The 20,604-nt window shown below is 47.6% G+C and overlaps 1 protein-coding gene across 1 annotated transcript in view; it reads right to left on the bottom strand.

Moving 5' to 3' along the window:
- LOC149348223 (uncharacterized) overlaps positions 1-11,258 on the bottom strand; it is a 158,102-nt gene extending 146,844 nt beyond the window's left edge. The window contains exon 1 of the mRNA XM_089588015.1: positions 11,044-11,258. Within this exon, the coding sequence (XP_089444141.1) occupies positions 11,044-11,112 (69 nt within the window). The 5' untranslated portion in view covers positions 11,113-11,258. The remainder of the gene's footprint in view (positions 1-11,043) is intronic.
- Positions 11,259-20,604: the final 9,346 nt, after the last annotated feature.

The raw sequence follows: 20,604 nt of genomic DNA, 5'->3' as shown, positions 1-20,604 counted from the left end.
GACTGAAACTATTTATTTACGGAAACCTAAAAAACAAAAAAAACGAAAGCAAAGCTGCCACGCGACTGCCTAAAAGGCAATCCATGCGTTGGTCGACTCCTCTCATCGTCTGCGAGGAACTAATACAGAAAGGCGAGAGCCGGACGTTAATCTGATTTAAATTAGGGAAATCGGCCGCACAGGGCTATAATTCGCAGTTTCTAAGAATGCTCGGAACGTGTATATCGAATTTCCGCGGTAAAAAGACGAGTTCAGATTCCTCCTTCATTGTCTAATGCTTCTTCCCCTTCGATACGTTCCCAGCCTTTCAAGCTCGCTTGGATAACGTGTATAAGTTATCCCCCTACCTATGTAATTATGTAGCCACGCCATATATGCAGTGTGCTCTTTAAACGGACACTGAGAATAAATTGGAGTTGGCCTGATCGATCAGATATTGCGTTCTAATAACAAAGCGACCACTCTAACCGAAAACGGGCTTTATAAGCTTGAAAAGATCAGATAACGAAATACAGACGTCGCCATCATCGACCGACCTCGCAAATAAAATGCATGCGGCGACATTGATGTTGAGCCGCGGATCCCAAACCACATCGCCATTCACTTAAAGACGGGGGAACCAGTGCCTTTCAGTAAGCCCTTGGAAGAGACTCAGGGCAAGCTGAAGCTAACCTGCATCTATAGATTACCGCGTTCTAATCTCACAGAGGCTGCTTGCACAGAAATCGGAGCTTTTAAAGGCCAGAGAAGGTAGAATAACTAAATACAGGGGTCGCCACCATCGGCTGTTTTCATAAGCAAACTGCAGCAGCGTCAAGGCATTAAAGAGGGTATTTGGAATAAATGTGTCCAGTATGGCGCGAGATTGTCAGCATACACTGCTAAACCTATCAGGTCGCGGCACCTTTCATGGTCATCAGGGGGAGACGCCCGGTATAGAAGAGCTCGGGCATGCCTGTGAGCGGCTTCGTTTCCTCCTGGTAGTTCCAGGTGACCGGGAAACCAGATGACTGAGGCTTGGTTGGGTGGATGCTTAGTCAGCAATCACAACCCCCAACACCACACATATCCCTCAATAAGTTAGAAGAGAACAAACACCCTTAGGAGACTACAAACCAACACATACCGAACACCAGCTAAATTACACCAGTGGTACCCTAAACTATACTCTCCGCAGTGCCCACACTGTGGAGAGGTAGCTAATCTCTACCATATGGTGTGGGCATGCCAATTTAATCCCTTAGTTGACCCCATTCCTAATCCCTCGGAGGAGCAGTGGGAGGCTATTCTGCTCAGCGATGATCCTGACCGTCAGCACTGGCTGGTGGGGAGGGCCAGCGCAGCAGCAGCAGCCAATAGACTACCGGACTAGGCGGCCCACCCACATGTTCTGAGAATATTTAACAAATAAAGCTGTGTTTAGTCAATCAATCAATCAATCAATCAATCAATCAATCAATCAATCAATCAATCTGTCCATCCAAAAGAAGGCAAGCGCACCAGGGGGCGGCAGAAAGTGAGGTGGCTGGATAAGGTTAAGAAGTTTGCGGGAATACGGTAGCCGCCGCAGGCAAAGGACAGGGATAATTAGAGAGACATGAGAGAGGCCTTTGCCCTGCAGTGAGCGTAGTCAGACTGATGATGATGATGGTGCATTAAATTCCCGAGTTGACAGGCAACGCCTTGCAGTGGCCTTTCACCAATGAAATGCTTATTCCTCCCGCCCTTGGCAAACAGAGGCGAACATCGTCACGAAAGCATTGCGAAGTGCACGCCGAATCTGAAGCCGGAGCTTTCAGGGTGAACGGTATCCAGTGAAAAAAAACCTTTCCCATCCCAGAGTCGAGCGCGGGATTTGAACCAACGCAGGCACAAACAGAGCCCTTTCATTTTCAAACGCCTCACACCATATAGAGTTTATGTATGTTATCCAGAGGGAAAGATGGCGGCGCTGCGCTTCATGCACCATGGAGAGGCGCAGGAATGCCGGGAAGTTGAGGTTTCGTATTTGGCTTGGCTATTAAGGCGGAAGCCTTTAATGGCTCATACTGTCGTCCGTTAACAAAGCGTGTCGCACGCGCTTTACTCGGGAGCTAAAACAGACAGAGGAAAACCAACGGTTGCTTCAGATAGAGGAGGAAAAAATGAACCTAGATGCCAAGTTCGATGACAGTGGGCTAATTTGTTAATTAATTATGGGCAAAAATGTCGAAATTGCGTCGATATAGCCACGGGAACAGTGCGACGTCACATCCACTGGAAGTCATTACGGCATAGTAAAAATTGTCACAGAATGGTAGGAAAAACGTCGGATTTGTGTCGAATTAGATGAAGAAATGTGTATTTAAGTGTAATTAACACTTAAGATCTCCGAAAGATGTACAGTTTGGGAATCGATACAGCCACGGGAACGGTGTGACGTCACATACACCGGAAGTCGTCACGGCATAGTGTTCTCGGCTTTTGCCTCTCAACACATTAGTTGCCAAAGTGTCCACACAATTTTTTTTTGGGGGGAGGGGGCATGAAACGTGGATCAAGCCGTAACAATACGACTCTTCTCGCGGCAAATCTTAGAAATGCCGCGAATGTTTTCATACCACAAGATAAGCGAAACACGCACTATTGAAATTTCATCTGTGCGCAAACGCGAGCCTCACGGCACAGCTGCCGATTTCGAGGTATAACACACATTTTCGGTCCAACAGTAGCCAAGACAAGTAAGGAACTTTGTCGTCCCGGCATTCACGCAGTAGCTGAAGTGCTCTCTAAGAAACGTGCATAGACAGTGGCGCCAGCTTTCTCGCTATAGGTAACATTGAAAAACTCTATGCCTCAGATCACTTAGCCATGACCCTGACGCGTCGCGTTGTGTGTTCTAAGTGGTACAGTCTTTGTCAAAAGTTTAGAGCACAGGGGGTTTGCTTCTAAGCCTGGCAGTGGGACTCCTGTAATATTCGTGGTAGTCCTACCCATTGGAGGAGGCAGGACCAGAAATCTTCTTACCGTCAGTAAATTTGGAGCGCTGAAGATGCATTACGAACCAGACAGTGTGCTTCAGAAGCAAACCCCCTGGGCTCCAAACCTTTGACAAAGGCTGTACACATCACTTACTATCATCACACTCGTTGCCATCTTTGATCTGTTCGTTCTGCGCTTCCAAACAATTGGCGGAAGAAGTGGTACAGCCGTTAACCGTGCAGTGAATACGGACGAGTCAGTAGATAAAAAGGCTTAGCACACGAAGGTGAGAAGGCAGCCAGAGCGGCCGAACGCGTCGCTGAGACTGAAAAACGACGGGCGAGCGCGTCAAGAACAGACAGCAGCCAGGAGCCCCGAGCTTACTGTCCAGCACGAAAAAGAGCAGCGGCTGAATGCGGCGGCACGTAAAGCATCGAAAGCAGCGAGGGGCACCAAACGCGCTATTCAAGTGGAATAGAACTGGATGCGGCTCCTGAAGCCTCGAAAGCAGCCAAGGAGACCAAGAGCTCTGCCCAGCAAGCCCGAAGAACAGAAACAGAAGAACGCAGAGGCACGTCCCATAGCCATGGAACATGACCGACACGCGAATCCGACTGCTGCCATCTATGAGCCGTCCTATAATGTGTTAGGTCTTTCCTACAATGGAATTCCTGGTTATGCCTACCTTCAGTGACAAGACAGAATGTTTTCTGTGAGTGATTTTCCATCATTAAGTAATGCTATGAATCCTCGAAAGTTCTTCCAGTTTTTTCTTTTACGAGAGCAAAAAGCATGACAGTACTTCTTGCTTCGGAGGGGAAAAAATAGAAGTGCCTTCTAACCAAAAAGTAGCCGTTCTTATTGGTACACGCTCTCCTGCTACAAGCACGCATGAACATAAAAATTCACGAACGTCATTGGATTACATGCGCTACGGGTGCGAAGTGTCTTCAGTGCAGATGATCATAAACAATCGGCGCTGCGCGCCTGATTTATGCTCAGCCGGAATTCCCAGAATAAATGCACGCCGCTACGAAACTTTAACAAAATATATCATATGACACAAATGCCGAGGTGAAACCTTTTAACCGCAAATCTGGGACTCTTAGCAGTTCGCAAGAAAGATGTTTCCAAGAATTCACCCAATTGACGCGCAGTATGTATCATTCTGTAATAATTCAAAGCTTGGAAAAAGTCCCGTTGCTGCACGATTATGAGCTACTGTCCGCAACTCTGCCCTTAGGACGTTCAGTAACGAACAGCAGCTGTACTGCATTGTGAAAAGGTTAGAGCTTGAACTCAGTCAGTCGAAGTGGGGTTTGCTTAAGGTTTTCCCACTGAAAAACGTTATACTGCTAACACGAAGACGTCGTTAAAAGAAGTCGAACGGTGTATCTTTCTTCGCAGCTCTGACACCTAGGTGGTGAAATTAATTAGGCGTCACTATATATAGAATAGACTTGACCGTTGCTCCGAGTCAGGAATAGAGACCGAGGATTGCCTCTCTTCAAGCGGTTATGAGAGGAGGTTCAACAATGATTTCGACCATGCGCAGCGCAATACCTTGGTGCGTACATGGCTGAACAAACTAAAATAGCGAAATAAAGTTTTAAGCGTTACATACACGTCGCAAGACACTAAACCAAACAGAAAAAATGGAGCGCTAAGGAACTATGTAATCTTCCTTGACAACAGAAAGTTAGAAAGCCTACATAGTTCATCTCTTCATCAAATGTCATCACCTTCCGACATGACCAATACGATATTGACATTCTTAACCCACTGTTAGGCGTGACATCTCCACTGTCTCATCTTGAGACTGGCCGCAGGTAACGGCACGCCTCATTGACAAAATTAATTTAGGATAAAAGAAAGTCGCCTATTAAATTTAAGCAACCTATTTCAAATAAATCGGACAATAAACGAACGTAAACACTGATTGTCTACACTTTACGTTGAGTGTAAGCGTGACACAAGACAGAGAGCGGTGCGCCTTCGACTGTATACTGCCGTAATTTGAAGCAAGCTCAGAATTTTTGACGCTGCCTAGTAAATATTTATGGCAGATGTGGCTCATTTCAGGCAAGCACTATTACGCACCTATGTAACACATCGAACCGAAACATCGGGAGTCAATATTTAGGTGAAATATTACCACGAGTTTCTCTTAATACTTCTGCTAGTGAGCAACGCCACGGTGCTTGGGGAACTCATTTCTCCGTACAAGGGCAAGCTGCGGTTGTACAAATATTGCTTTTAGCACCGATACCTATCGGTATACATTACCATGAACACCCGAAAACATGATCGCAAGTTTAGCCGTGACAAAAGCGCGGCAACGGTAAGCCGCTTGAAGACCGGCGACTCGCCGGCGCCAAAGCCGTGGTGGTTTGGGGAATTTTTTCTCAACACATGGGCAAGCTGAGCTCGTGAAAATAATGTTTTAGCCTCGACGCTTATCGGTGTACATTACCGTAAACATCCGAAGTCATGATCAAAAGTTTAGCCGTGACAAAAGCTCGGGAACGGTTAACTTCTTGAAGACCGGCGACTCGCCGACGCCAGAGCCGCGGTGGTTTGGGGAATTTTTTTTCGGCACACGGGCAAGCTGAGATTGTGAAAATAATGTTTTAGCCCCGATATTTATCGATATATATTACCATAAACACACGAAACGTTGATCGAAAGTTCAACCGTGACAAAAGCGCGGGAACGGTTAACCTCTTGAAGACCGCCGACGCCAAAGCCGCGGTGGTTTCTGGAATTTTTTTGTCGGCACACGGGCAAGCTGAGCTTGTGAAAATAATGTCTAAGCCCCGATACTTATCGGTACAGATTACCATAAACATCCGAAAACATGATCGCAAGTTTAGCAGTGTCAAAAGCGCGTGAACGGTAAGCCTCTTGAGGAATGGCGACTCGTGGACGCCAAAGCCGCGGTGGTTTGGGGAACTTTTTTCTCGGCCCACGGGCAAGCTGAGCTTGTGAAAGTCATGTTTTAGCTCTGATACTGATCGGTATAAATTACCATAAACACCCGGAATCATGATCGCAAGTTTAGCCGTGACAAAACCGCGGGAACGGTTAACATCTTGAAGACCGGCGACTCGCCGACGCCAAAGCCGCGGTGGTTTCTGGAACTTTTTTCTCGGCCCGCGGGCACGCTGAGCTTGTCAAAATAATGTTATATTCCCAACGCTTATCGGTGCACATTACCGCGAACATCCGAAATCATGATCAAAAGTTTAGCCGCGACAAAAGCGCGGGAACGGTTAACCTCTTGAAGACCGGCTACTCGCCGACGCCAGAGCCGCGGTGGTTTGGGGAATTTTTTCTCGGCACACGGGTAAGCTGAGAGTGCGAAAATAGTGCTTTAGCCCCGATACTTATCGATATAGATTACCATAAACACCCGAAACCATTATCGAAAGTTCAACCGTGACAAAAGCGCGGGAACGGTTAACCTCTTGAAGACTGGCGACTCGCCGACGCCAAAGCAGCGGTGGTTTGGGGAATTTTTTCACGGCACACGGGCGAGCTGAGCTTGTGAAAATAATGTCTTAGCCCCGATACTGATCGGTATACATTACCATAAATACCAGAAAACATGATCGCAAGTTTAGCAGTGAGAAAAGCGCGGGAACGGTTAACCTCTTGAAGACCGGCCACTCGCCGACGCCAAAGCCGCGGTGGTTTGGGGAATTTTTTCTCGGCACACGGGTAAGCTGAGATTGTGAAAATAATGTTTTAGCCGCGATACTTATCGATATATATTACCATAAACACCCGAAACCATTATAGAAAGTTCAACCGTGACAAAAGCGCGGGAACGGTTAACCTCTTGAAGACCGGCCACTCGCCGACGCCAAAGCCGCGGTGGTTTGGGGAATTTTTTCACGGCCCACGGGCAAACTGAGCTTGTGAAAATAATGTCTTAGCCCCGATACTGATCGGTATACATTACCATAAACACCAGAAAACATGATCGCAAGTTTAGCAGTGAGAAAAGCGCGGTAACGGTAAGCCTCTTGAAGACCGGCGACTCGCCGACGCCAGAGCCGCGGTGGTTTGGGAAATTTTTTCTCGGCACACGGGCAAGTTGAGCTTGTGAAAACAATTTTTTAGCCCCGATACTTATCGGTGTACATTAGCGCAAACATCCCAAAACATGATCGAAAGTTTAGCCGTGACAAAAGCGCGGGAACGGTTAACCTCTTGAAGACCGGCGACTCGCCGACTCCAGAGCCGCGGTGGTTTGGGGAATTTTTTCTCGGCACACGGGCAAGCTGAGCTTGTGAAAATAATGTTTTAGGCCAGATACTTATCGGTGTACATTACCGCAAACATCCGAAACCATGATCGAAAGTTTAGCCGTGAAAAAAGCGCCGGAACGGTTAACCTCTTGAAGACCGGCGACTCGCCGACGCCAGAGCCGCGGTGGTTTGGGGAATTTTTTCTCGGGCCACGGGCAAGCTGAGTTTGTCAAAATAATGTTTTAGCCCCGATACTTATCGGTGTACATTACCGCAAACATCCCAAGACATGACCGAAAGTTTAGCCGTGACAAAAGCGCGGGAACGGTTAACCTCTTGAAGACCGGCGACTCGCCGACGCCAGAGCCGCGGTGGTTTGGGGAATTTTTTTCTCGGCACACGAGCAAGCTGAGCTTGTGAAAATAATGTTTTAGCCCAGATACTTATCAGTGTACATTACCGCAAACATCCCAAAACATGATCGAAAGTTTAGCCGTGAAGAAAGCGTGGGAACGGTTAACCTCTTGAAGACCGGCGACTCGCCGACGCCGGAGCCGCGGTGGTTTGGGGAATTTTTTCTCCGCACAAGGGCAAGCTGAGCTTGTGAAAACAATTTTTTAGCCACGATACTTATCAGTGTACATTACCATAAACACCATGAATAACTATCGCAAGTTTAGCCGTGACAAAAGCGCGGGAACGGTTAACCTCTTGAAGACCGGCGACTCGCCGACTCCAGAGCCGCGGTGGTTTGGGGAATTTTTTCTCGGCACACGGGCAAGCTGAGCTTGTGAAAATAATGTTTTAGGCCAGATACTTATCGGTGTACATTACCGCAAACATCCGAAACCATGATCGAAAGTTTAGCCGTGAAAAAAGCGCCGGAACGGTTAACCTCTTGAAGACCGGCGACTCGCCGACGCCAGAGCCGCGGTGGTTTGGGGAATTTTTTCTCGGGCCACGGGCAAGCTGAGTTTGTCAAAATAATGTTTTAGCCCCGATACTTATCGGTGTACATTACCGGAAACATCCCAAGACATGACCGAAAGTTTAGCCGTGACAAAAGCGCGGGAACGGTTAACCTCTTGAAGACCGGCGACTCGCCGGCGCCAGAGCCGCGGTGGTTTGGGGAATTTTTTCTCGGGCCACGGGCAAGCTGAGTTTGTCAAAATAATGTTTTAGCCCCGATACTTATCGGTGTACATTACCGCAAACATCCCAAGACATGACCGAAAGTTTAGCCGTGACAAAAGCGCGGGAACGGTTAACCTCTTGAAGACCGGCGACTCGCCGACGCCAGAGCCGCGGTGGTTTGGGGAATTTTTTTCTCGGCACACGAGCAAGCTGAGCTTGTGAAAATAATGTTTTAGCCCAGATACTTATCAGTGTACATTACCGCAAACATCCCAAAACATGATCGAAAGTTTAGCCGTGAAGAAAGCGCGGGAACGGTTAACCTCTTGAAGACCGGCGACTCGCCGACGCCGGAGCCGCGGTGGTTTGGGGAATTTTTTCTCCGCACAAGGGCAAGCTGAGCTTGTGAAAACAATTTTTTAGCCCCGATACTTATCAGTGTACATTACCATAAGCACCATGAATAACTATCGCAAGTTTAGCCGTGACAAAAGCGCGGGAACCGTAAACCTCTTGAAGACCGGCGACTCGCCGGCTCCAAAGCCGCGGTGGTTTGGGGAACTTTTTCACGGCACACGGGCAAACTGAGCTTGTGAAAATAATACTTTAGCCACGATACTTATCGGTATACATCACCGTAAACACCCGAAATCATGATCTAAAGTTTAGCCGTGACAAAAGCGCGAGAACGGTAAACCTCTTGATGACCGGCGACTTGCGGACGCGACTTTTACAACTTTTCGCGCTTTTACTTTTATTTTCTGTTTAATTGCGCAGCCAAAAATGAATGCCTAGATTGATAGACGTGACATCCGAACATATGCGTGATGTTTTCGTGTTGTCACGGTTTCAAATGAGCGCGAAACCTTTCGAGCAGGCACCACGTGGCCTAGAGCACCCAGCGGCGCCATCGAAGCCTAGCCCGATCAGAAGACAGGTCTTTTTTCTCTCTTTGCACAAAATGACACCGCTTAAGGTACGTAAAACGAAGGTATCTGAGATCACTGACGCAGTTTCCGCGATTCGACGCTCTCAAAACCGCACCGACTACGCCTCAAAAGGGCCACGTTGCCCGTTTGGCGCCAAACCACATTTCGCGCCAAAACTTTCGGGGCGCGCGCTCGCGCGCCAGCTCGCGCGCGTTTCCAGCACTCAACTTCTGCCAGACGGTGTCACAATATCCGAAACTACGTAGAAAAAGTGAAAGTGCATTCGGAACGACCTATCGACGAACCGCAGAACAGTGACGGCGTCTCACCACTTACCGCGCAGCATCAGCGACGACTAGGACAGGACGAGACACGCGCGTGATCGTATAATACCACCACCACGTGGCACCACTACTGCATGGAAAGTTCCCGCGCAATCGAACAAAAAATAGAAATAAAAAAAGTTTACAGAAACCGAAGGCGCCCGCTGGCAGAAAGTTTCCGAATTAGCGATTATAATTCTTGAGCACGCATTGTAACGCCGAAACTACACACGCCAGGGTGTGGCCAGAGCGGTCACCACTGTTGTAGTTGCGCGTGCGCAGTTTTTTTTTTCTTATTTTTTAGTTTGTCTGCAGCGGAGACGAAGGACAGTGAGGCGAGCCGCTGCTGCTGCTGCTGCTGCTGCTGCGAACCACGTGTAACACGCTCACATTCCTCCGTCGCTCACAGCGCCACGCCAACGCGAGGCGGAGCTTCTTTATCAAACGCATCGCCGCCGCCCCTGCCGCCTCCTTCTGCGACGCCATTTTTAAAAGCCCGTAGCGATCGCTCCGTCTCACGCTCGGACTCTGGCCCGTCAAGCCCCGTCAGCTAGGTCGTCGAAAACGCCTCAAAAGGCACCCGAAAATGACTCCAACGAACGACGCTGGGTATACCCGTAACGCAATTCTGTCTTTCTTTTTCGTCGGTTCTGACACTTTTTTTTTTTATTTGTTAGCGCGGCAGCTTGGCAGATGTGCGGCAAGTCTATATTGCATTGTCGCCCACCATACCTCCCCTCCCACAACCCCCCGCTCAGAATAAGCCTCAGATGCTGACTTTGCGCTAAAGCGTAGCGTTAAGGAACTGTCTTAGTCGCATTTCTTTTCCTGCAATGAGAATTCGTGATACGAAAGACTGACACGCATTTGAAGATAGCTGAGGCGCAATCTTGTGATGTGAACTTTCGTAGTGAGAGCGGCGGCCCGATATACAAGCCAGCCGAACTCTTCGCTAGCCCTAGTCCCATTCTGATTACAGACGAGAAGGTATCAGCAACTTCGGAGAGGTATCCGCCATTTTATTAAGCATTTTATCCATTTCTTTTTTCTTTTTTTTTTAGCCACAGTAACAAGTGACGGGCAAGTTTACGTGAACAAATCGCGTTGTCGCCCTCCCGGGGTTCAACCACTAAGAGATACTGTTGAAGTTCCTTAGCGCCACCGTGCGTCGTTCAGGGAAAGAAGACCAGGGCTCACACTGAGTGTCGAAAAAAAAAACAGCGGGCGAGCGTCCGCGCCCCAGCACGATAACAATAGCATGGCGTCGGCCCGTGAGCCGCGCAGACGACGAACGAAAGAGCGGGTGTGCTCGCGCAGCAGTCGCGCCGTCTGCTCCCGCACGGAAACAACGCCGAGGCTCCTCCTTGCGCCCAAAAAAAACACAAATAAAAGGAGTGGCGTCGAATTGGGGGCGAAACGGAATAAACAAAAGCGGCAACTCACCTGCGACTCCCCGAAAGAGAGTAGGGCCCGAGGTTGGTTCGGGATTCGGGCACGGAACGCTGCGCACATGACTGCTGCGACGTACTGCGGTGTGTGCTGCGGTGGTGGTGGTGGTGGGGGGTAAATAGCAGTCAAGGACAACTGTTGCCCCTGCGCGCACAGCCAGCCTGCCAGCCAGCCCCCCGACGCTGCCGACTTTGAACGCACGCAGACGAAATGCGCAGGAGAAGCAGACGACAGACGGGCACGGCGGCGCGCGCGCGCGAGCGCGAGCGCGGTTACCAATGTTGCCAACGCGCGCCGTGTTCGCCGCCGAGATTGACGGAGGCGAAGACCGGACTGTTCGGTGTTTCACTTATTTGGCGCGTCCAGGGTTTCTTTTCGGTTTCTGGGTAATTTCTAGGCAATGGAACTGTTTCATAAATGTTCAGAACTCCCCGCGTTTTGCTGCTAATGCCTCGCACTCTGCAGAAATATTGGAAACTGCTACCCTGAGAGCGGAAACACTAATACCGTATAAATAAAATTAGCACCTCGGAATAATTTGTGAAACTCAGGAAACGACAGACCTTCAGTCGTATACGCAGGAAAAGCTAAAAAATCAGTGACAAAATTTAAGATTAATCCATCACTTATTGATTGGTGTAACATTAAGATAGTTGAAAATTTAGGTTGTTTCTTGGGAGGCTTACGCACTGCGGTGAGTGATGTTCCATGCTTTTTCGTCTCAGGACGCCCGCATGTATATTTCGCTTTGTCAGAAAAGTTGGGAAATGTGGTTGATATAAATCTGCTACGATTAGAGATATTTTTCGAATAGAAACAGAAACTATTTGCATTTTTGAAGCCTGCATTGTACGTGATATGCCATGCATTACGGAGTCAGGTTAATACTTTGGAGCGAGCGTAAATAGACCAGCTGACTATAAGGGACGCCGTAATTGTGGTCTGCGGACTAATTTCGACCACCCAGGGTTCTTGATCTTCCAAGTGGATCTCAATACTATTAAAAGGCGTTTCCTCATTTAACGCAACTCCATCTTTACAGAACAGTGATACTACCCGGACAGGAAAAAAGCGAGAACCTTTGTACGCACCATGCAGGCAAAACACGTTATATGTTCCTCCGCAGTGCCCCCCCCCCCCCCCCCCGCACACCCCCGCATGTAGAATCGAAAAAGGTGATTGCCAAAATCGGAAAGAAAAATTACTTGCAGGCCTTCGGTACTCTGTGGGTGCATCTAAAGACAACTTTAGCAGACGAGGTACTAAACATGTAAAAGAAGCATTAGTACACCTAGGCTAATAGCTACGAGACAGGAGACCTCCGGGTTACTAGAGATCACGGCGATAAAGGTGAAGTGAAACACACTCACATAAAACTTTTGGTCACACGTACACACATAGGATTTTCACTGGATACGCATGAGATTCATGTCGCTGAAGAAAGAAAAAAAAGTGACGGGACTTTCGTTTCAAGTAACGCCGAAGCTTAATTACACCAGGATTTAAGTACATACAGCAAGTTGTGGACAGAGTACAGACGAAGACCTAATTCAGCTTTCACTGTTCTGCGTGATGAAGCAAAATGACTGCAGCTGCTTAGCAAGTGTTAAAGTTTTCCCGTACACCACATGCTGAGCACAGTGGACTCTCATAACGCCTATGATGATAAAAACAATTTCTTCGCTATTCTTCGCTTCCATCGAAATACCGCTACCACAGTGCCGCCGCGGTGGCTCAGTGGTTACGTTGTTCGGCTGCTGACACGAAAAACACGGTTTCGATCCCGGCCGCAGTGGTCGCATTTCGATGGAGGCGAAATGCTAGAAGCCCGTGTACTGTGCTATGTAGAGAGAGAGAGAGAGAGAGAGAAAGGACGGAAAGGCAGGGAGGTTAACCAGGCGATGCCCAGTAGGCTACCCTACACTTGGGGAGGGGAACAACGGGGAAAAAAAGGAAAAAGAGCAGCAATGAAATGAGTTTTCCAAGTGTCCAGCGACCACTATGTCACGGGGACAGAGGGCGCGCACTGAAAACTTAGATTATAGACGGGAATACAACCCCGAGTCCCTTAAGAATCTCAGGAGCGCTTTCACCGCTTTCCTTTGTGAGGAAGGTTGTGTCCAAGGCCCCAGAACATTGGACTCTCTTAAAGGACACGAGTCTAGGCGGTGCAGAGTAGCGATGTAAGTGCACGTTAAAGCAGCTCAGATGGTCGAAATTATCCGGAGGCCACTACGGCGTCCCCCAAAGGCTGAGTTGCTTCGAGAGGACTTAACTAAGAGATTATTTATATGTGGTTTTCCGATTAAAACAGTCAGTTGTAAGTCAGCGCGTGTTCGTGTCTCTCTTTTTCTGGTTCTTCGTTTTAGTTGCGCTGCTTCGTTCCTCAAAGATGCAATACCAACTCGACCACTATGCTATGCTGCTACAAGTCCTATAAAACTGAACCAAACAGCTACCTCAACCGGTATCGAACTCGCGAACTCGTCCTGTGCAGCCGAGCGCCACGGAAACTGAGCCACCGGCAGTGGCGATTTTCTTGCTTCGTACTTCTTTTCTCCGCCCTGTCCTTGCGGGTTGTCAGAGCCGTATCAAGCCGCGATAAGCGTGGTCGCGAAGGATGACGGCTTCGCGGGAATGCCGCTGGGCGAAGGAACGCGCACTCGACAACATCGTGGGATGAGGGCCGCAAACAGCCTGGAGTGACACTTGTGTCGTTTTCGGGGCCGTTAGCGACTGGAGAGCGCGAGCTGCAGCAAGAGCTTGTTTGGTTGTACTCCTCGGTGGTGTCCAGACTGCTGAGACAGAGAGGAGCCAAGCGGTTACACGTGATTCGCTGGCCATCGCGAAAAGCGATTGTCAGTTAATGTCGATTCACGAATAATCAGACTACCCAAAAAAGGGCGTATCGAACTAATGTTTGTTTATGGGGTTTAACGTCCCAAAGCGACTGAGGCTATGAGGGACGCCGTAGTGGAGGGCTCCAGAAATTTCCACCACCTGGGGTTCTTTAACGTGCACTGACATCGCACAGCACACGGGCCTCTGGAATTTAGCCTCCATAGAAATTCAAACGCCGCGGCCGGGGTCGAAGCCGCGTGTTTCGGGCCACCCGCCGAGCACCATAACCACTGAGCCACCGCGGCGGCCAAGTATCGAACTAATATCATTTTAGTCACCCTCTGCTATTACTCTGAAGCTTTCACTTGAGTTATGCAAAACAGATGCGTATACAGTTCTATATTAATGTTCAGATGCACTCTACATTGGGGCATTCCGGTAAGCACATTGGGCTAACACGGCTGGCGAGTACGTAAAAAAGGAACAAACCATGGTGGCTGGTACCGAAAAGTGTATGTTTTCGTATTTCTTATAAGTTTTGTTAAATTTAAAATTGTTTCTGATCTTCTTTGCAATGTTTTCGTGTAAGCGCACAACAGTTTGTAAGCGTAAATATTATCCGCTTTTATGATCTTGTGTATATCTTGTGTATGTATTCTTGTGTGTAGCTTGTGTATATATTCTTCTTGAAAGCAAGTGCCAGTTCATAATAATAAAGACGTCGTTTGTGTTGACTGGTTGGTCTCGACTCAACTTCACTTTGTTGGTGGCGGACTGTCTGCTCCTACCGACATACGAGGTGCGTTAGAAAAGTAATGAGACTAATTTTTTTGGTACCATGAATTTTATTCTTTTTACACTTCAAGGTTATCCCCTTCAAAATAGCACCCTTCTGCATTTACACAGCGACGGAGACGTTGTTTCCAATCTTCGTAGCAATTCTGGAAGGCTTCTGCTGGAATACGTTTCAGCACCTCTGTTACACTCTTCTGGATATTATCCAGAGTACCAAAGTGACGCCCTTTCAAGTGGGTTCTGAGCCGTGGAAATAAAAAAAAAGTCGCAGGGACTGAGATCCGGTGAATAGGGGGGCTGTGGAACCACAGGGACACTGTTTCTTGCCAAAAAATCATTAATGGACATTGCCGTGTGACAGGGCGCATTGTCGTGGTGAAGCATCCATGTTTGTGCAACGCCTGGTCGCACACGTGCAACTCGTTTTTGAGTCTTTCAAGAACTTCACGATAAAAAGTTTGATTGAGAGTTTGTCCTAGGGGCACAAATTCCATAAGCCTTTTTCAACTTTTCGCAGTAGCGGTTTTGCTAAGTTTCACGCAAAATTTAATGGCGCAGAGTTGCTCATACTTTTGCCGGTCCATATTCATAGCGAACATGACAGACGCAAGTTCTCTTCAGACGCTCTCAACAATCGTATGGCAACTGCAGCAAGTTCAAACTGGTGCTGAGTCAACGGCATGACCCAGCCTAACTGCCGTATGAAGGGGGCGACAGCAGCGTTGTAGGTTCCCGCACAGTGTTGGCAGTCTCATTACTTTTCTAACACACCTCGTAAACATTTATTTTCCCTTCAAGTCATGTGCAGATTTAAAAGAGGCGAGAGGGGGGAGATGCGTGAAATTTTCCAGCGGCAAACCACATAAGAGTTCATTTTTCAGACAAATTAGTAAAACAGAAGCATTATACTATATTAAACTATTTAAGCCACCCATAATTAGCCCCGACGAAGATTTTCGATAAGGCCATGACTTATCCTCGTCAGACTCCGTGCATATTATGCTGCACATTTGTATCTTCCGCTGTATATTCAATATGCATCAGTTCTGCAGCATGAGTGTCTTTGATTTCACCCCGCGGACAATATGATACAATTTTTTTTTACAGTATATTAAAGATGCATTAGTTTATAGGGTCACTCGTGCGTGGGGGATACGTTTGTATCAGCCAATTTTTGTGGCCTAAAATCCGTTGGACGTCAGTCTATACTCCCTGCGCTCCCATATAGTCGGGTCTTACAGATCTGCGTAAAAATAAAGCGCTTTGAGTAGCCTTCCTTGAAGTTGGTTGTTATATATAAATCAGGTTGCTGCTAACAGAAGCTAATTAACTTCCAAGTTTATCACACTTTACAATAAGTGTTTTTGCGTTATGGATCTAAATAGGCATTCTGCCGTCAATGTATATATCTAAATATGCGTCATTAGATTTTGGCAGAGAAAGCCATATTACAGATCGCGAAGAAATGTCAAAGTGAACAAAGTGCTCGACCTAGATTATCTGTATCACTGAATAAATGTAAAGTCCTTGTGCAGTTAATTAGCTAACTATGCGTCATTACACTTTTTTATGTTTTTGTAGACACTGAGGCCCGTAGCACAGACATGGAGAAATGTCAGAGCGAACGAACTTTTGGACCTATGACTGCAAAATTTTTTTGTGGATTCCTGCGAGCCCCAACACTTGAGAAATTAATTCTGATAAACACTGACAAACCAGACTTTTGCTCGGATTTGACAAGTTTATACGCCCGGATGGGCTGTAAAAATCAAAACGCATATTGTACTATTGGTTCCTGTTCAATAATTTCGCGTGATATAACTACGGGTTTTTCTAAAACGAAGTCTAAAACGAAGAAAGCCGGTAAATGTATGCTGAAATGAGTTTTCAAAATTCCACGTCTACAGCGCAACGAACGGGACAAGAAGAAGGACACAGGCAGGGACACAACACAGCGCTGTGTTGCGTCCCTGCCTGTGTCCTTCTTCTTGTCCCGTTCGTTGCGCTGTAGTCATGGGATATCGGAACCAACTCGCCCAGCAACTTATCTTGTAAGAGTTTTCAAAATTCAGTTCTAACCGAAAAACATCAGTAATCTTGACATGCAAAGCATCGCTAGCTCGCTGTTGAATACGATTTACACGTCGAAGTCGAAAATTAACGAGGTATACGGAAGCCAGGGCCGTGATGCGGTGGTGGGATTTTAGGATAAGCAGCGCAGTTGTGGGACTTGAGGTATTGCTGTCGGGGCAGAAACTATCCACCTTTCAGCATATGTGGTTTTCGCGTCCACAGTTGTTCTTTCCCATGAGTAGCGCACTAATGAAGTTAAAGATCAATACGAGATGATGGTGATGGTCCTGAAGAAGAACGTGAGCAGAGACCTAAAAAAAAACTCAGGTTTTCTTCTTAACACAGGGACGGAGAAACGACAAACCGTAATAGCTGAACTACACCCGCTGCTCTTCCAGCCCATTTGATGCAAATAACGCCCTCGCCCACATAGATCACATTGTCACCGGCAGCTAATTATCACTGGACAGATCGGCGATACGAATCGCATTCGTTGGTCAAAGATTACTAGAGGGGAGTCGGTGGTCTGTGTAATGCTCTCGTGCGAAAGGGCCGCGAACCGTGCGACAACATTATCACGCAGGCAGAGTTGTAAAGGGGGCATGACCGCAAACAAGTGCATCGATGTGTATCCCGTCATCTCAGCGGGAATGACCACTGGGCGCAAAGAAAGTAATTCACGCGAGTAAACACCGATAGCCTCCTCGGCGCCTGACGGGTCGATCAGATGAGTCAGTGGCTGTGGCAGACATGGGACACGGAAAAACCGAGTTGCGTTGAGGTCTTCCCACAGTCATTGATCGGTGCGACACTGGGTCAAGAAAAGAACCGCTTTGCTCCCCTTCGGTGGCGATGCCATCGATTGGGAAGAACACCGATTTGCACGCGTGAACTATACTCGGGGGAACAATGGCGGTTGCCGCGTCTGGGAGGCAATTAATCCAGTAAAATAATGAGGGTCGATTTTCGTTGTTAGGTCAGAAGCGAATTAGGTGCGCAAACTATTCGGTTTTCACTTTAGTTTCGGTGTTCAGATTCAGTGTTAGAGGATGGTAGTTGTTCGGACAGCGATAATGAGTTTATGTTCATTTTGGTCATACTCTCCTTTGCATTCACAGATCCCTAGGAGTGTTCATGCCAATCCTGACGCAGTGGTGCAGCGGTTAAGCGATATTAGACACCTTTAGTGTACCGTGTTATCGTTACCGGTACCGGAGTACCGGGTGCCCGCGCGCAGCCAATGCGCATGTGCAAATCGCACTGACGTCACCAGATGGCACCACGTACCCACGAGCTGCGCGCGCACCTGCAGCATCGGGGCCAATCAGCGCGCGTGCTCAGCGGCGGTGGGCGGGTTTCCGGTACTCCGGTAGCGGTAACGGTAACACGGTACACAGTATGTTAAAGGTGTCTATTCCCACTACCCGGTGGACAGGTGAGGAGCCTGACAAAACCGGTTTCAGACAAACAGACGGACAATCAGACAAACATACAACGGCTAAATGCGGGGAATACACATTATAAGTGCAATAATAATAATAACACTTTACTGCGCCAAATATTTAAAAAAAAATGTGGAAAAATCCGGCCTGCCAAAGCCCACTAGAAGGTTAGCAAAGTACTTAGGCTAATATTAAAGGGATACAGACATAAAATTTCGATCACAAACGAACGATACGATTTGTTTCATGGGTGTAAGGAGATTAGCTGCCGAGGTGGCTCAGTGGTTAGAGCGCTCCTCTACTGGGCCGGAATTTCCTGGTTCGAGCCCAACCGCGGCGGCCGCGGTTCGATGGAGGCAGAACGCAAAAGGCGCCCGTGTGCTATGCGATGTCAGCTCACATTAAAGATCACCAGTTCGTCGAAACTATTCCGAAACTCTCCACTACGGCACCTCTTTCTTCCTTTCTTCTTTCACTCCCAACTTCCTTCCTTCCCTTACGGAGCAGTTCGGGTGACAACCGAGATGTGAGACAATTATGGCGCCATTTCCTTTACCCTCAAAAACAAAAAAAAATCAATAAGGAGATGCGGTCTAGTAAGATTCATTCGTTGACTGGAACATAATTTGATATGATTTTGAATGTTATCCGAGGAGCCGCTCGTCATTTCTACCAGCATCGAGTGACGTCAAGGTGCACTTGTCCCAGATGGTGTGACGTCACTGAACCTAGTGCTTGTTCAGAGGAGCAAGCAGCGCTTGCCGGCGAAGCCGATCGGCCCTAACATCAAGGTGCACTCCTGAGCTGGCGCTGACCGAGATTGAAGCTGCCTGTACAGAAACGCTCCTAATTAAGTATTCCCACTTTCCACCGCCCTTTTCAGGTAATTTTCATGATCACATGGCCAGTAGCCTTATTTCAAGCCAAAAAATAAAAGCAACCAAGAACTTTGCGTCTGTGCACTTTTCATGTCTTGCTCAATGTTTCTCCACTTAAAATTTCCATACTTCTCTCTCTCTTTTTTTTCGCGCATTTCTTCTTTCATGACGTGATGCAGGTGTACGTATACACCAGGAATGAGATAGTTGCCGCGCTCTCCGTTTCTTAAAAATCTCCTCCTTCTCTCCGTAGTGTTCATTATTCCCTGGAACTTCTGCTGATAAGGAGATGCAGTAATTGCACGCAAAAGACGCCCGTGTGCTGTGCGATGTCAGTGCACGGTAAAGATCCACAGGGGGTCGAAATTATTCCGGAGACCCCCCCCCCAAACACACACACACACACACACACACACACACACACACACACACACACACACACACACACACACACACACACACACACACACACACACACACACACACACACACACACACACACACACACACACACACACACACACACACACACACACACACACACACACACATACACAAGTACACACACTTCGGTATCTCTTTCTGCTTTCAGTTTCACCTTCCTCTCTATCCTCACGGCGCGGCTGAGGTGTCCACTAAGAAGTGAGACAGTCACTGCACCTTTCATTTCCTGATAACCAGTCTACCCATTTCAGAACCAGTTTTAATTGCTTTCATTTGCACCTGGCGGCGCTCCAGTACTCGTGTAGTATGTTGGTAGAATACTTAGCGAGAAAAAAAAATGAAGGCTAGTATGGATGAGTGATAGTTATGTGTGAACATACGTAACAGTGCGTCAAATCGTTTGCTAGCCTTGAGTTGGCAATGCTGAAAAACTGAAACATACCAAACTAATTTTTTCATTTCCCTTAATAATGCACCCCATCTTCGAACTTTTTGTTTTTGCGCATTGTGCGATGATCGTGGAAAACATAGCAGCTATAATATTTATTATCGTCTTATATAAATGATTACTAGTAAACGGACTGATTTTGAGCCTCGACGCAACCGAGTGTTTGCGGAGCTCTTTCGAGGGAAAACGAAAGCAATGGGGAAAAAAATAGGTGATTTCGTGAAAGAAAAATAAAGAACTAAATCTTGTATGTATTCCACTGGCAGTGAGTTTCACGCAGATGTTCCTTTTCAGGAACACTGACGTCCGGCAGTAGCACAATTCAAAGAGAGGCGATGTTCCTATCTTAGCTTCTCCCGCAATACGCCGGCTGGCGTGAACGTTGTCCATTCTGTCTATCAAATTTATTTTTTATTTATTTATTGTTTCCTCAAGGGTCCACAGGGGACATTACATGAGGGGTGGGCAAACAAAAGAGTTAATATAAACACAGGTGGTCTTCAATGGCGGTTTTGAATGGGACAGGATTGATGATGGTCGCCACTTCGGATGGAAGGTCATTCCAGTCATTGGCTGTTCGAAGAAAAAATGGCATTTTATATGTTCCGGTGCGGGCCCGTTCGCGTGTTCGCCA

The sequence above is a fragment of the Amblyomma mixtum genome, chromosome 4 (genome assembly GCF_055824585.1).
Source record: "Amblyomma mixtum isolate Tamu chromosome 4, ASM5582458v1, whole genome shotgun sequence".
NCBI classification, from domain to species: Eukaryota; Metazoa; Arthropoda; class Arachnida; order Ixodida; family Ixodidae; genus Amblyomma; species Amblyomma mixtum.
This window is presented reverse-complemented; position numbering and strand designations above follow the sequence as displayed.